The following is a 17500-nucleotide window of genomic DNA, read 5'->3' on the forward strand; positions in this document are numbered from 1 at the left end:
CTCTTGCTCAAGCTTGTCACAAAGGATGTGAGAACAGACAAAAATAAAAAAATTAAAAAGAATTACAAGAAAGATTGTTCATGGATAAGAAATTAGATATAAAATCCTGGGAAGGCATCACTCCAATAAAGATTTTTTTGCTAAAAACAAGGGCAAACCGACACAAATGTAGTCTTTGCACCCGCTTTTGGGACTTCGGAAGCGAAGGTATGAAGTCCCTTGAGAAAAAGACGAACGAAGCGAAGAAGACGCGAGGTGACGCAGTCTTGGGGGTAATGGAGTCTTATTGAGCGTGAATGTCCATGACTTGTCCGCCCAGACTCGGATCTCCAGGAGTTAGCATCGCCGAAGGACTGGCTGCTGCGGCCGCCATGCCCATTCCCGCACCTCCGTGCATCATCATGGCGTGATGATGCGGCGCGTGGTGCGGGTGGTGGCTGGGAATGTAAGAGGGATGCATCGGTGGACCGTGGCGGAGTTGCGAAGGGTGCGGGGGCATCTGGGGAGGCGTGTAGCTGCCCGGTGCCATGCTGAGACCCAGGGCTCCTCCCTGCGTGATGTAATCTCCCGGCATTCCGTGCAGGCCTGGATACAGGAAGCAGACACGCAGACAAGCGGAGGGAAACAATGCAATCAGTACAGCATTTGTGAAAGATGGCTGCACAGAGTATATTAACAATGACTCCACATGGACTCACTAGGTGGACCTTGAAATTTACAGATTGTAATTTACACCTAGTTAGTTAAACATATCTGTTGGTACACCTTGCTTTGTTAATTTTATGAAACACCACACGCGTCCACTATACATTTCTCTGTTTGTTTTACACGTGGATGCGTCACAAAGACAACACGTTCCATTGTGATCTGCCGAAGGTAAAAGGATATGAGGGAGACAAATTATTGAGATTATGAAGGGGCACCTGTTGCAGGTACAGAAAATTACAACACAAATGGCTAGCAGGAGAGCTGTTACAGCTGCTACATCACAAGGATTTGCCAACAGACTCGAGCGTCGGTGTGAATTTGCCAGAGGAAGTGAAGATCTTTACCAAGATGGCGTGAGGATGTCCGACGAGTCGTACCATCCATTCCCACAAATACAACGCAGGTTTTTGCTGGTTTACTCACGCATTTCATCCTCCCCTTTCCTTCCTGCGTGCTTAGAGCTTAAGCCAACATATGCTTTTTTTGTCTCACCAACAATAACAGCACTAAACTAATGCGTCTTAAAGAAATCCCATGTTGTTTGCGTTTGGACCCAAGCACGACTAAGCCGCTCCATTTCCCTAATAAGAGCAAAGCGGCTCAAACCCCCCTAACTTGATCTGTGATCCAGGACCTCCAAGTCACCTCGACATGGGACGACTCTGCGGACGTGCGCCATATTGTGAGGCTCCTAATTAAATAAATGTCTTTTTTTTTTCTCTCTCTTTTTTTTTTTTGGCTCTGGACCACTAATTTAATTGATCACGAAGCATGTAATATTACGGTAATTTCGAGGGAGAACATTAGAAGGCGCCCAAGCTGAAAAGTGATTTATTTTTAATTACAAAGTTAACCGCACTGGCAAGTCAAGTGATTTAGCGACCTCGGCCTTCTCATTTTCCAATTCAAATAGCACTGTTTGATCACCGATGTGTTCGTTTTCATTTTTCCGACTTGTTTATTGATTTGAAGCATCTCCATTTAGAGGAGGCGCCTCTTGGTCCGAAAGATTAAAAAAAAACCGCAGGGCCACCACAACTCAGATGGGAAAGACGTGCCTGTTTTTGGAGTAAAGAGCCCACGAAAATGAACTAATCTCTGGTGTGCCTTATATCCATATGGAATGCGTGTCCACGTGGTGTGTGAGCATCCCAGTGACGGGGACACATCAAAACGTCATACTTCAGCATCCACAGAAGAAAAGAGTGAGAGATGTTTTAAAAGGATGTGCGCTTGCACGGATGGAGCAAAACAAAACAAGGCATGCACCTGCCAAAACACACACACACACACACACACACACACACACACACACACACACACACACACACACACACACACACACACACACACACAAAGCCACAACATGTGTACACAAAAACACACACACACGTAAATACACACACCATGTATACACACACCATGTATACACACATACATGCACATACACACACACACACACACACACACACACACACACACACACACACACACACACACACAAAGCCACAACATGTGTACACAAAAACACACGCACACGTAAATACACACACCATGTATACACACACCATGTATACACACATACATGCACATACACACACACACACACACACACACACACACACACACACACACACACACACACACACACACACCTTGAGTACATTTGGACACACAAACATACACATACACTTCAATTACATGTGCACATACACACATACACATAGATACACCTTGAGTATATGTGTACATATACACAAAGACATCTTGGGTAGATGCATACACACATGCACATACACACACTCCATGTGTACACACATACACACATCACACACACACACACATCTTGAGTATGTGTACACACACACACACACACACACACACACACACACACACACACACACACACACACACACACACACACACACACACACACACTTGAAGGAACAAAATAAAAGTCCTTTGCCTCAGAGAACTCAAGACCACACTGTACTATCAGGGTTCAACCACTTGAACCTTGTTTACTACAAGAGAATCTGTCTGGCCTGCTTTGGGGGTTAGTAGAAGCTTCTTCACAAGCAGAGGCAGCTAGGCCTTGTCGGCTTTGCTAAATACGGTACAAACCACAGTTGCATTCTGCACCTGCACCATGCCGCACTGTGTGTCGCATGCACTGCAACTTCACAGAACGAGATGTTTGTCTGTGTTACAGTATTTCTCAAGGTAACAGTAAATTGTTACAAATGCAACAGCTGAATTCCTTTAAATACCTTTCACGAGATCTTGGAAACATTAGTCCAAATGTAATGTTATTATAATAAAAAATTAATGATTATTTACAAACAGTGGCCTCGAGTTCTCCAGTGCATGACTTGGCTGACACACCGGTTAGAAATGGGCAATGGGGGTGTGGAAGGGGCATGGCATGGGGACGAGAGAGGAAGGTTATAAGTAATAGACTTCTGAAAAGAAATGCATTTGGGCTTTGCAAGCATTTCATTAAAAGCCCACGATAAGAAACAAACCGTAATTTACTTACTTCCCCCTCCCCGCCTTGAGATATGTTAACTAGACGAAGGTTACATGTAGTGCCATTGCCCCTCCATGCCCATATTCATGCCCATTCCACCCATTGGCCCTAGAAGGAAGATAGAACAAAAAAAGAAGGCGAAGAGAAGGGCAAGATGTCAGCGAAGAGCTGAAGGAGAGGAAAGTCACGTGAACGCACCGGACACACGCGCTCGCGCACACCGCACGGATTCATGAAAAGCATCATGGGGGAAAAAGGCAGCACTTATACAAGGCCGTTAATTTGCTTGTTTGTGAAATCTAGGGATGAAATGTGAAGGCAGAGGTGCAACTGGGAATGCAAATGATATCCTAATGGCTGCTCACGTTGTTTAGAAGGAAAATAGATAAATAAATACAAAGTCCATGTTAGCTGCGGTCGAGTCCTTTTTGCCCGTAGCACGTGGCAATTGCAATGCCAAAATTAAAATAAATAAAATAAATAAATAAGTACACAAACGCCATTTTAATGAGATGCCCTGTACCCGGCCGTAGACACCAAGAGCGCACTGGAGAAGAGGAGATCTCAGTTCGAAGATAGGTGATAATTTGTCTGGTAATAGGTGTAAATGTGCCTTTGTAGCCCACTGTACTCGAACGACGTCATTTGTTTCTAGAGAATACATTTTTTTTTTTTTTTTTTTGCCCAGAGCGATTCGCTTTGCTTTGTGCTACCTTTCGAGGAATAAAGCAGGTTAACGGAAAACAAATTGGATCTGTCACAATGACAGGCTTAAACACGGACAAATTTACAGGTTTTAGTCCCAGCCTGGTGATGCAAAACAGCTCGGGCAAAAGTGCAAATGTAATGCGGCAAACGACTCTTTTTGTAATAGACAAAGTAAAAAGGAAAGAAAAGAGGAGGATTCCAAAGAACCAAGATGACAAACTCCTGTACGTCACAAGGATTCTGATGTGTGCCTATTGAATTGGCCAAAACCAACAACCAAACTTGTGTGCGTCGTAATTCAGTTGGAAACTGACATTAATGACTTTTATGGCACCTGAAGAACGTGTTTGTTATAGCTCATTGGCAACTGAAGGAGAGAAAGGGCATAAGAAGAAGAAGAAGAAGAAGAAGAAGAAGAGGAAGAAGAAGACTGGGTGAACTGAATTGTGACTGAAGAAGCAGTGGAAGTAAAATAAAAGAAAGACAGCATATGTACACCTTTGGAGATTTGCAAATCCATACACCGAACCAAACGCCTTCACTGAAGGGGTCAGGGGAGGCATTGGGGGGAGGGGGGGGGGGAGAGGGGACACTCAATCTGCTGTAGGTGGGGATTCCATGGGAGGGAATGAGGGAGGAGATTATGGGAGATGGGCCATCAGTCTTTGGGGAACGCGTTGAGAGAACACAGAAAAAACTGGGAACACAAAATGTGGACTGTGGTAGTTAAAGAAAATCTATGGGGGTGAAAAGCAGCGGAGCAGGGGGGAATGGAGGAGGGGGTAGGGTGGTGGTTGGTTTGGGATGAGGGAAAGGATGGCAGGAAGCTATGGCTGGTTTCCTTACCAGGACCCCGTAGTCCCATATGTTGCTGACCGTCCATCATGAAGCCAGCCATGGGCTGTCCGTCTGGACTATACCCCGCGCTTTGGCTCACTGCAGAGATGGGAAGAGGGAAAAGGCCTGGTTCGTGTAAGAATGCTATGGCTCCGTCAATCTGTCTGGCCTGCTTTGGGGGTTAGTAGAAGCTTCTTCACAGGCAAAGGCAGCTAGGCCTTGTCTGCTTGGCTAAATAGCAGTGCCATAAATTCACTATGCCCTCTGTTCCCTAGTCCCAGTAACCCAACAACTGATCTCTCTCTCTCTCTCTCTCTCTCTCTCTCTCTCTCTCTCTCTCTCTCTCTCTCTCTCCTTTTCCTCCAACCCTTCACACTACCCCATCCGGAACTCTGCACGTAAGCAGCCTCCTCTGCCGGTATCGATTTTAGTAAAAACAATGATGTGATGGTGCAGTACCCAGATCCAGGGCCACGGCAACGAGCGTGTCCCACACGGTCTTTGCCAATGTCTAGCACCTTTCTGCAAAGATGTTGCAGAATCTATTTTAATTTTGTCCTATAAATACGGATGGGAATAAATCCTGGATTTTACTGCATCTTGTTTGACAGTGTCATTGGAGTATGTGACCCGAGATCCTCCATTTTCAGTGACCCCTCCAGCCATTAATCACACCTCCGCCATGCGCCTGACATTGCCATGACGACGGCGCAGGGCATTGTGGGAACAACAACAAACGCAGACAGCCTTTTCTGGTGCCAGAAACGCGAGGGCAGGCACTGAAAGGTTTGCCTTAAAATTACCGCACAAATGGCTCTCGTAAAGCAAAAGCAACGTTCAGAGAATCATGCGATTGCGAGGATTGGCGGAGGTTAAAATATGCATACCATAACCTAGATAACCCACAATCTTACAAACCGGTTCGGAAACATTGTAAGGAAAAGGAATTGTTAGTCCGCCACTAATACTATTATCCACCATGAAGCTAAAACTATGAGAGAAGGAGGTGGGGGACTTATACTTTTTATCCCACTGTATGAAAATCAGATGGCTTTGGTGGAAAATGATAACTCGTGTAATTCCGGCTCACTTTGAGCAATCATTTGCAGCGGAGAAGAATGTAAGAATGACAGACAAATTGAAGTTCAAGAAAAAACAAATTACTTTCTCAGCCATTTGACCCAAGCAAAAGGAGGAAAAAATTAATAAATTAAGACATTCGGTATTCGAGTTGAAAGGAAGTGTTAGATTAGCAAAAAAACAACAACAACAACAACAACTCGAAAGCCATGATATTACCATCACTATGTAATTGTAATATTCCCTCTGGCCTTATACCAATTCAGGATGGCCTGAGATAAGAGTGCGATCAAATGGTGTTGGCAAAGCGATAGCAAAGAAATTATTTACTTGCCTGCCCGATTAGATTGATCTATCATGGGCTGGACTATCCGCCGTCGAGCATTGATGAACCTTGGGGTGGTGGGTGGTAAATAGGAGGGGGTGGGGAGAGAGAGAGAGGGGGGTGAAGGGGGCAATGGGTAAAAAGGCAGACAAGAGAACAAAGCGGATTTTCAAGATGGCTGCAATATCAACAAAGTCAAACGCTTTTAGCAAGCGGCCAATAGATTATTGCACGTACAATAAAACTGGAGACATAAAATATTATGCTGCGCAACTTTGTTTGAATTGGAAAGTCTGTGTTTTGTTACGCTGCGTAGCTCGTGTTACAAGTATAAGGACTTATTGAGGTAGAATAATGAAGTGTGATTGCTTGGTGAAAGTTGTAAACAAAGAACGTACAGAATTCCAATTGTTATTATTGGGAAAGGAATAGTTAGGATGAAGTCGAGGCTCGTGCGAGAGTGGGATCACAAAACGGAGCAGGACACAACATAACAAAATGAAGAGCAGAAAGAAGGGAAAACATCACAAAAGACAAAATTGACAGAGACGGACAAACAGCGCATGTGGGTTTTGTCCATTTTGGGTCACTACATCTGAGGAAGGACATAACTGCCACATAGAGGGTTCAGTGTGGAGTGACTCGATTGATTCTGGGCCTAGCTAGGCTAAACTATGAGGAGCGGCTGAAGAAGACGGGACTTTATTGATTTATTCCAGTGGTTAAGGAATGGAGACAAAGTACTGTATAATACAAAACTAATGGTATATCTATCTATAATTCCACTAATCTGTGTGTGTGTGTGTGTGTGTGTGTGTGTGTGTGTGTGTGTGTGTGTGTGTGTGTATGTGTGTATGTCTGTGTGTGTGTTTGTTTGTCTGTGACCGCTGTTTCTCGACAACCACGGGTCCGATATACTTGCAACTTGCCAGGTATATTGCTGGGGACCCGAGGATGTGCCTTTTCAAGGTTTGAAATTAATCGGACAAGTAGTTACCGAGCTATGTCCAAAAAACGATTCAACCAATCAGAGAGCAGCGAGCTATCACGTGTGCCGAACGTGGCGAACAGACTCTGCCTCGGACGGCACATTTGAGAGCGTATTCATTTATTTCACGTTGGCAAACTATGTTGGCGTTAAACTATGTTTTAAAACTAATTAAAACTAATTTGCGATTCATCGTAACTGCGATTTGCGACCTTCCGGACAGTGAAGACTTCACTTCCGGCAGCCAATCACAGAACGCGTTGTTGCGAGCCGAGCCGAGCGCGTGCGCCATTACGGTTCGTAATTCGATTTCTTCCGGAGAAAATATAATAATTTCTCGATTTCTTATGCGCATTATTTCTCCCAATTCAGTCAGAGCGAAGGGCGGAAGCGAAGAGCGTTGTTTTTTTTGTTTACGGGCGTACGGGCGGGGTAGAGCGTACGGGTAGCGTTTTTTTTTTTTTTTGGCAAGGAACGGGCACCCACGTACGGGCATGCCCTAGTTTATATATAAATGAGATAACCAGAATACTATTACTATGACTACTACTATGCGGACTCGCCTCTAAGATGTCTAGCCTGGGTTCGAATCCTGGCACAGCTATAAACTGCCATCCCGGTGTTTCACAGGCAGGGCGATTCATCAATGTGTGTGTGGCCCCTCAGACATTAAACGGGTGTCGCATCTGCTGGCATTCGTTGGTGGTCGTTAAAGATCCCATGGTGTCCTTCGCGAAGAGTAGGTGAGCTATCACCAGCACAGTGACCAAATTACAAATTCCTGCTCTAACCAGCAGATGGCATTGCATCAGCGGCATCATCATTGGTTGAGGGCACAGCCACGCCCTCAACCAATGATGATACCCCGCAATCTTGTGCTTTATACGAACGAGAAGGAGTACTACTACTAGTACTACTACTTTAACGGCCCCAATTATACCCACCTTCTTATAGGGTCGGCCAGAGAATTTTTTTTATCCAAATCTTTCACAAACTGGCTGATCAGGCCTACTGCTTGACTGAAGGTGATTTGATGCCTCGTCCTGCATGTGAAGCACCAGGGTGAGAGTTTAGACCTGGGTCGGACTTTGAACCCTGGCTATACAGCTCAAAGTGCAAGTGTGCTTACCTAGAAGGTATCCTGCCACCACCCAAATGAGATAACCAGATTAGTGAATCGTTTCAACTACCACAAAAAAGAAACATCCCAAATAAACAAACATTAGGATGACGCTGCTTCATTATTTTTGAAATCAGACCAGAAATATAAGGTGATGCAGTTATGTTGGAAATAATATATAAAAGGTGAATGTCTCATGGCCGAATCAAAGGTGTAAATGGATAAGTGATGGCAATTTGCACAGATTGCATTTAAATAATCTGTTTGATTAAATTATTGTTTTTGGAAAGCACATGCAGACAGGTGCTAGACAGTTAGGTCAACAATTTTTTGAATGCACACTCCTGCACAATGTGGTCAAATTTAGTGATATCACAATATTCAAGTAAATATTTGAGCAGGTAAAGTTATAATATGTGGATTAATCTAGGCCTAGGGGAAAGGAAACCAGAATGACAAAGTTATCGCAAATTTAAACCTGGCAAAATTACTAGTTTGTCTATCTCACTCTCAGTAGAAACTCCTTATTCAGCCTCTCTTTCTCACTCTCTCCATCTTTTTCTCACATATTCTCTCTCCATCTTTTTTTCTCGCTTTCTTTTCCTCACACACTCTCTCTCTCTCTCACACCTTTTTCTCACACACTCTCTCTTAAAATCCCTCCATCTCATTTTTTCTCTCTCACTCTCTTACCCCTCTCTGCCTCTCTGCGTCTCTTTCTGACAAATTCCCTTTTCAGACAAAGCATAAGCAATCGTCCGGCTGTTTATAGGGCCAGCGAAGCTACGTGGCATTGAAAACAAGGCAGGCGAAACTAAAAAGCCGATTAATATTGCACGCAATGGAGCAAGGCTGTATTTCGAGGGTGAACTTGCTGTGACCTCAGTAATCGCTGGGGTAAAATAGCATGCCTAATTTCCATTGCAATGTGGATCATTCATTAAAGGATTTGAAAGTATTTTCCAGTCATGATGTATTATACAAACACATTAGTCTGTGACAGCAGCTCTGAAGAAGGGCTGTTATCTTGGAGTGTATATATATATATATATATATAAATATAAATAAATATATATATATATATATCTATAATTTATATATATATACATATCTATAATTTATATATATATACATATCTATAATTTATATATATATACATATCTATAATTTATATATATATACATATCTATAATTTATATATATATACATATCTATAATTTATATATATATACATATCTATAATTTATATATATATATACATATCTATAATTTATATATATATACATATCTATAATTTATATATATATACATATCTATAATTTATATATATATACATATCTATAATTTATATATACTAGGGCGTGCCCGTACGTGGGTGCAAAAAAACATGCGTGCAAACAACAACAACAAAAAAAAACTTTGAAACCACGTGGCAGTAACGACCACAGAACCCCCCCCTCTATTTACATGAAATGGTTTGGTCCATTCGCAAAGCCAAAGCGAACGGCTTGCGAGTACGGTAGAACCCCCCCCCCCTCTATTTACATGAAATGGTTTGGTCCATTCGCAAAGCCAAAGCGAACGGCTTGCGAGTACGGTGACCATACCTTGGGAACCACTTGTCCGATTTATTTCAAACCTTGAAAAGGCACATCCTCGGGTCCCCAGCAATATACCTGGCAAGTTTCAAGTATATCGGACCCGTGGTTGTCGAGAAACAGCGGTCACAGACAAACACACACACACACACACACACACACACACAGACACACACACATACACACAGAGATTACTGGAATTATAGATAGATATATACATATCTATAATTTATATATATATACATATCTATAATTTATATATATATATATATATATATACACACATGTCGATAATTTATATATATATATATATTGTTGCGAATATGGAATTTGGCCTCCATATCCGCTTGTAAATATTCCCCTATTTCTCCAATACTCCCCAACTTTCCCCAATCCCCCATTCCCTAGTCCCATTGCATGTAAATAACACTCAGTAGAGCCGACCTTCCCCTTATTCCCCCATTAAATGTCGTGCCCAGGTCCACCGCACCACACGTAGACAACTTTCGGACATCTTGCTAGTTATTCTTAATCTATGTCAGTTAAGGACTCGTTTCCATTAATTCTGACTCTTCGTTGCACCAGAATGTGATTATATGGCATCAGTAGTGAGTTTAGGACCTTTCCCATACCTCCTTCCATCTTCTTCCCCAACAATTACAACAACAACAGAGGAGATGGCGGCGGCGCGGGGGAGGATGCGTCCTCACACCGGCTCGGCGCTCCACGGGGTTACCAGAGGGGCTGGCTGTCAGCTCCTCGTCAAGGGCGGAGCCTGGTAACCCCCCCGCACCCAATCAGAAGGGCGGACCGATTCCATCTGGGGCGGAGCTAACGAGCCGAGGGCGTGTCACTCCCCGCCGGATATACGTGGCGACTTAGCGGACGTGACAAGAGAGATGCGCCCCCAGCTGGAGAAAGAGGTACCTGCGAGGGCTGAGTCAGATGCGCCCCGCCTGAGAAAGAACGTTGCCTGCGATCGCTGAGAGAGAAAGACCCGCCTGAGAAAGAACGTCCCCTCCGAGCGCTGTGACCTCCCCGCATCTTTGGACCGGACTGTACCCTGCTTTGAGCCAAGAGTGCACCTTGAGCCATCGCTATCTGCCTTTCCTAGCCATCAAACCCCGTGTGAGTCAGCCGTTGTCCCGTTTACCTGTCGTCTGTCCGGGGTTAATATAAGAGTGTGTCTAAGTGCCTGTCTTCCTGTGATATACCTCTAGCCCCTGTAATCTAACCTTTCCGTACAAATATAATTGAGAATCGAAACATTGGTGTCTGTCATTATAATCCAGCCGGGTGTCTTCTTTTCCTTTATTGATCCAGCGTAGCGCGGCTCCGTCAACGTCGAGTATAATCGGGTAATTTGTGCGGACACGACGGCCATTCCGCTCGGCCCACCTTAACATCAAAGTCGTGTCTGTAACAATTGGTTGTCAGGAGTTGGATTCGAACCTGGGACTAAATTTATTTAGCCCAAATTTTGGAACACCAATTGTACTATTAGTGTAACAATTGGTGTCGAGGAGTGAGATTCGGACCCGGGACTAAATTAGTTAGGCCCAAATTTTGGGAGGGAAAATCGAGCCGGAGCGCGTACGGCGCTCGACAAAATCGATCCGGAGCGCGGTCCCGCGGTTACTGCGCTCGCCGAAATTATAACGGAAAAAAAAAAAAATTTGGATTTGTTTTACGAAACTCGAATTTTGCAAGTCGCGCTATGGCGGATCAAGACGGCTGGGGTCCGGTAGGGGAGAGTGAAGCAGGGTCGGTCCAGGACCAAAGTGAGACACGTGAGGAGAGCGAAACAGCGGGGGTAGCAGACGCGCGAAATGGCGCCTCGCTGGTCACCGCGCCGGCGACCGTGACAGCGCCCCTGGTGGATTTGGACTTGTTTATTTTGCAAATAAAGGCCCTTATGGCCCAGAGTAACGAGCGAATGGAAAAGAATAGTGAGCAATTGGGAGACCAAATTAGAGGTTTGAAAAGCAGTATGGGAGTAATGGGAAACGAAATAGGGGTAATGAGGGACGAAGCGAGGGGTACCAGTGAGGGATTAGACAATAATTTTAAGGGATTAGACAATAATTTTAAGGGATTAGACATGAAATTTGGGAAATTAGACGATAGATTAGGGGAAATACAGGAGGGGTTAACAGGGGTAGAAAACAGAATGGCCGCTCAAGAGAATCAAATGGAAGGGATGCAAAAAGGGTTAGAGGGGTTAGAAAACACCATGGAAGGCAAATTGAGGGACATGAGGGACCAAGCGGAAAGGGAAGTTAACCAAATGGGGCAGCAGATAGAGGGGGTCAGAATGGGGGTAGAAACCAAACTGGATGCTCACAGGGAGGAAATGGAGCAGATGAGGGTGGCATCTGGGCAGGAGATGCAAGTGATGGGAGAGGAGATCAGAAGAGGAGTGAGTGAGGAGGTCGGAGGAGTGCGCGAGGAGGTGAGGCACTGTGAGGAGCACATGGAGAAGGAGGTGAGAAAGGGGACTGTAAAGTTACAAGGGGGCATAGAGGACCTGACGCAGGAGGTGGAGCAGCTGACGGTGGGACAGACGGAGTTAGTGGAGCAGGTTCAAAGGAGCACTGCGGTATTAGGAGGGTTGAAAGCGACACAGAAAGAAGTGGAAGAAGGGATGAGCGAAATTAAGAAGCGACGGAGAGGGGATAACAAAGAGATAAAAGAGGAGATGAAAGAATTGGTCCAAAGTCTGTGTTTGGATCGTGATGTGCTCATTAACCGGATGAGGGATTCGCAGGTGATGGAGGAGAAGCGAAGAGGAAGAGGACCCGGTGTAAGTGGTGACCAATATGGTCGTGCGTATGATGCGCCAGGTGATTTAAGAGGCTTGGGGGTCGAGATAGACCCGGGTGTTCGTGAGAGGCCGTTGGTGAAGTGTGCGACAGATCTGGTGTGCGAAAAAGGAGGTGTGCGAGAAAATCCGACTCTGGGGTGTGTGAGGAAAAAGTGCGTGCCAAGGAGTGAGTGTGCTGGCGAGAGTGAGTCGGTCGTAGCGTGTGTGCGAGGGAGCACGTGGAAGCGCGGTGTGGTGAGTGTTGCAGAGGGTGTGACGGGAGAGTGTGCGCAGGAGTGTGCGCGAGAAAGGTGTGTGACGGACAGGTGCATGAGGAAAGAGTGCGCTGTCAGAAGTAAGGAAGAGTGTCCACCTGTGGTGAGTGTTACAGAGGGTGTGACGGGAGAGTGTGCGCAGGAGTGTGCGCGAGAAAGGTGTGTGACGGACAGGTGCATGAGGAAAGAGTGCGCTGTCAGAAGTAAGGAAGAGTGTCCACCTGTGGTGAGTGTTACAGAGGGTGTAACGGGAGAGTGTGCGCGAGAAAGGTGTGTGACGGACAGGTGCCTGGGGAAAGAGTGCGCTGTCAAGAGTAAGGGTGAGTGCGTTGTCAAGAGTGGTGGTGAGAGTAGTGAGAGTGACAAGGAGAGTGAGTTGGTTGTGACAGGTGAGCGAGGATGTACACCTGGGATGGAAGGATGCACACCTGGAATGGTAGAGCGTGAGTGGGAATGCACGCTGGAGTTGGTGGTGAGGCACGTGGTTGGGTGTGCGAATGAGGGCACACCTGTGATTGTCACAGAGGAGGTGAAAGAGGAGGGGGCACGAAGAGGAGTGTTGGTGAGGTGTGCTACCAACGAATGTGTGCCAAAGTGTTCGGTGGTCAGGTGTGTGACCAAGGCGGTGAGTGGAATGGGTGTACCTGGGTGTGTAAGGAACGGTACGAGGAGCATGGAAACAGCTGCATGTATGAGCAAGGAAGGGGTAGCGTATGCATGTAAGCATCCAGGTGAAGCATCGACGGTGACCGGGTTAAAGGTTAGGTCGACTTTTAGCCGAAGCAGGCCCTCGGTGCGTGCCGGGTTTCGCGTGCCGCGAGAACCGGCGGGGATCCGAGCCACGGCGGGTTCGAAGGGACCGCCGTGCGCGATCCACGCTGGGCCTCGCTTTGAACGGCCGCGTCTGTGCTCCAATAAGCGGAGCGGGCGGCTGGATAGGAAGGGTCGTCATGGCGACCACTTTCTGTTGAGGTATTCCGGCAGGTCGAGATCGAGCCATGGGATGGCTCCGTGCCGAGATAGTGCGTGGGATCTCGGGCCGGGTAAGCCCCCGCCCCTGCCCCGGATGCGGGACGCATCCAGCCGCCAGCACAAAAGAATTCGCATTCATGGCTTGGCTGTACGAAGCCGGGCTGTAGATGTGAATTGGCGCACCGAGAGTACCTAATAAGTAGACGGGTGATGGTGATAGTGATAGTAGTGATTTGATACAAAATTTAGAAAAGTGAATAGAATTGGCACTAAATGGAAAATTTTTGATTGTTGGATTTGGACGAGCAAAATTGATAGTGAAAGACCCCCAATGTGGTGGGATGGCAAATCCACCATCCCTCACAGGTGGGGGCAAAGGAGCAATAGCTTATGGGGTGTATGGCAGTGAAAACTAGCCCGGGTGGGTTAGGATATATCGTGTGTAGGGCCCTAGAAGATGACATTAGGTGACGTTAAGTTTAGTTAGTGACTGATACCTGTAGTGGGGACGCAGGTAGATTAGTGTGGATGATAATGACGAGGGAGCGCAATAGTTTAAAGGGACGACTGGGAAGCGCAAGTTTCAGAAGGGAGTAGTTAGCTGAGATGATGCCGTGTTTGTGAGAATTGAACAGGTGTGATTGCACAGGTGTGCAACTGGACAGGTGTGTGGAGCAGTGTATGAGTAGTGAGTGTGTGGATCAGCGCGAATGCGCTTGGGGAGAGAAGGGTGCAGGTGGCACCAGGTGTGAGAGCACAGGTGTGCAGGTACAGGTGTGTGGAGAGAGTTGGAGTAAGTGGTACGGAGTGGTGTGCATGGTGCGAAGGTGTGAATGGGGGAAGAGTGGACCCCCATCACGGATACCCGGGGCGGGTAGTGTAAGTGTTAGGTAGAGGGTACAGGTAAATTGTGGTTGGATATTGGCATTTGTGGTGCGGTTGCAGAATGGTGTTGTGGATGGGTGCATTAGTGTCGTGGAAATGGCTGGGCGTGTAGCCTGTTAGTGTGTGTAGTTGGTTGGGCACTCCACCACTGTGAGGATGTCGGCCAGGTGAGGCCGCAGGTGGGCTCTGGGAGCCGGTAGTTGTGAGTGGGTGCCTGAGGATCCCGGGTGTGGATCGGGCAGCCCAGTGCCAGAGAGGGCACCGAGTGGGGAGAGCGCCAGAGGGCCTTCCCCAGGTAGTTAGGTTAGAGTAAGGAGCAGGTAAGCTCGGAGGCAACTGCAGTGGTGGAGGTGTGCAGGTGGGTAGACCCACTGGGAGAGGTACACGCCGCAGCCCAGAAATTGTACGAGGGCACCGGGAGATGAATCGGGGGAGTGAGACCCCAAATTGAAAAGCACCACAGTTTGGCCAATGGGAATTGGTTTTTAGAACCCATAGTGTAAGAGGGCCAATGGTTTGGCCGGAGAAAGACCCCGGGTAGTGTAAAGTTGTTAAAGTCACTTAGGAAATAGTTAGGATTGATGAACCTGTCGCACCATACGCAGCCACTTGCCTGTGGTGATGATGAGGACTCCACACCTGTGTTTTCTTTGTTCTGTTGCAGGAAGTAAGGACTACTGTTGGATTTGTGAGACGCATCACGACGTGGATGAGACATTGGGGTGATTCCATCTCTCCCTCCCTAGGAGGGACTGATGATGAATTGGTAATGGCAAATTTTGATGTGCAGTTGGAGATGGCAAATTTTGATGAGAGTTGAAAATGGCAAATTTGATTGGTTAGGAGGGAGAGAAGACGAATTTGGTTTATGGGAGGAACGGGGAAGACAGTAGGGATGTTTGTTGATTTGTAAAGTAGATGTTTATGGGTAGTGTTGTGTTGTGTGGATACAGTAAGGGGTAAGGGAGGGGCCATGTAGGTTACCTGGTGGGGGGGGGGGGGGGGAGCGTACGGTAGGAACGTACCTGTCTCACCTGGTTCCCATGTGCCCCCAGTGTGCATCATCTTACATTGCGTGCACTTTTGCGCCCTTACCACCTTACTCACTTGTCTGCTTCTTTTGTCTCCCACCTCCGAGGATCTGGCTTTGGGGTAGAGAGAGAGGAGAGAGAGGTGCTGGCTGCGCAGTTGTGGGCCTGCACTTTCGCTGTTTGCTGCCGGGATCGATACACCATATGGACCGCAATGTTTGTGGCCACCCACAATGGACCGCAGTTCGTTTGCGGCCAAGCACCACCCGGGGATGGACCTATGGGTCAACATGGCACCTATGCCATACAGGTGAACCACTTTTAGTTAACACCAAGTGCACCACAAGAAGAGCAAGAGACACCTGCAGGGTTAGGGGTTGTCGAATTTATTTTTATTCCAATGAACAATGGTGACTGCACCGATTGGTGGTGGGGTGGTGCTTTTGATGCTCGGGAAGGGTGCTCTGCACGTTATTAAAGGCCGTCGGCCACAGAGCACTCGTGGGTTGGTGTATCGATGTTGGCAAGCGCGCTCTCTCTATGCATAACATCTGCATGTGTTCCTCCAAAAACAGGTCCTGGATCGTAGTGTAAATAGCAGCGTAGTCTTGTAAATAATGCTCCCTACCGGCTGTATGTGTAGTTTGAGAATTCTTTCCGGATTCGGTTATCCTGTGGGTGTGTTTCTGTGAGGAGAAGGGTGCAACGTCGCAGGGGGACATATTTACTCATTTGTGAATATCTGTAAAACTGTCGCACTCAGGGTAGAGTTAATAGTAGAGGGAACTACATTGCGTGCCACACTAAAGTAGGTAAAAATTTATCGGGTCGGGACGCCCCGAGGGTAGAGAAGGGTGCAATGTTGCGAATATGGAATTTGGCCTCCATATCCGCTTGTAAATATTCCCCTATTTCTCCAATACTCCCCAACTTTCCCCAATCCCCCATTCCCTAGTCCCATTGCATGTAAATAACACTCAGTAGAGCCGACCTTCCCCTTATTCCCCCATTAAATGTCGTGCCCAGGTCCACCGCACCACACGTAGACAACTTTCGGACATCTTGCTAGTTATTCTTAATCTATGTCAGTTAAGGACTCGTTTCCATTAATTCTGACTCTTCGTTGCACCAGAATGTGATTATATGGCATCAGTAGTGAGTTTAGGACCTTTCCCATACCTCCTTCCATCTTCTTCCCCAACAATTACAACAACAACAGAGGAGATGGCGGCGGCGCGGGGGAGGATGCGTCCTCACACCGGCTCGGCGTTCCACGGGGTTACCAGAGGGGCTGGCTGTCAGCTCCTCGTCAAGGGCGGAGCCTGGTAACCCCCCCGCACCCAATCAGAAGGGCGGACCGATTCCATCTGGGGCGGAGCTAACGAGCCGAGGGCGTGTCACTCCCCGCCGGATATACGTGGCGACTTAGCGGACGTGACAAGAGAGATGCGCCCCCAGCTGGAGAAAGAGGTACCTGCGAGGGCTGAGTCAGATGCGCCCCGCCTGAGAAAGAACGTTGCCTGCGATCGCTGAGAGAGAAAGACCCGCCTGAGAAAGAACGTCCCCTCCGAGCGCTGTGACCTCCCCGCATCTTTGGACCGGACTGTACCCTGCTTTGAGCCAAGAGTGCACCTTGAGCC

The 17500-nt window shown here is 47.0% G+C and overlaps 1 protein-coding gene across 2 annotated transcripts in view; it reads right to left on the reverse strand.

The window, feature by feature from the left end:
- The window catches only part of LOC137415200 (homeobox protein Meis2), a 331413-nt gene that overhangs the window by 777 nt on the left and 313136 nt on the right, over positions 1–17500 (reverse strand). For both annotated transcript variants that reach the window (XM_078766085.1, XM_078766086.1), the window contains 3 exons: positions 6198–6256; positions 4793–4882; positions 1–585 (listed from right to left, as the gene is read on the reverse strand). The exon at positions 1–585 is cut by the window's left edge and continues 777 nt beyond it. In XM_078766085.1, the coding sequence (XP_078622211.1) occupies positions 284–585; positions 4793–4882; positions 6198–6256 (451 nt within the window). In that variant the 3' untranslated portion in view covers positions 1–283. The remainder of the gene's footprint in view (positions 586–4792; positions 4883–6197; positions 6257–17500) is intronic.

The sequence above is a fragment of the Myxine glutinosa genome, chromosome 12 (genome assembly GCF_964187855.1).
Source record: "Myxine glutinosa chromosome 12, kmMyxGlut1.1, whole genome shotgun sequence".
Lineage (NCBI taxonomy): Eukaryota > Metazoa > Chordata > Myxini > Myxiniformes > Myxinidae > Myxine > Myxine glutinosa.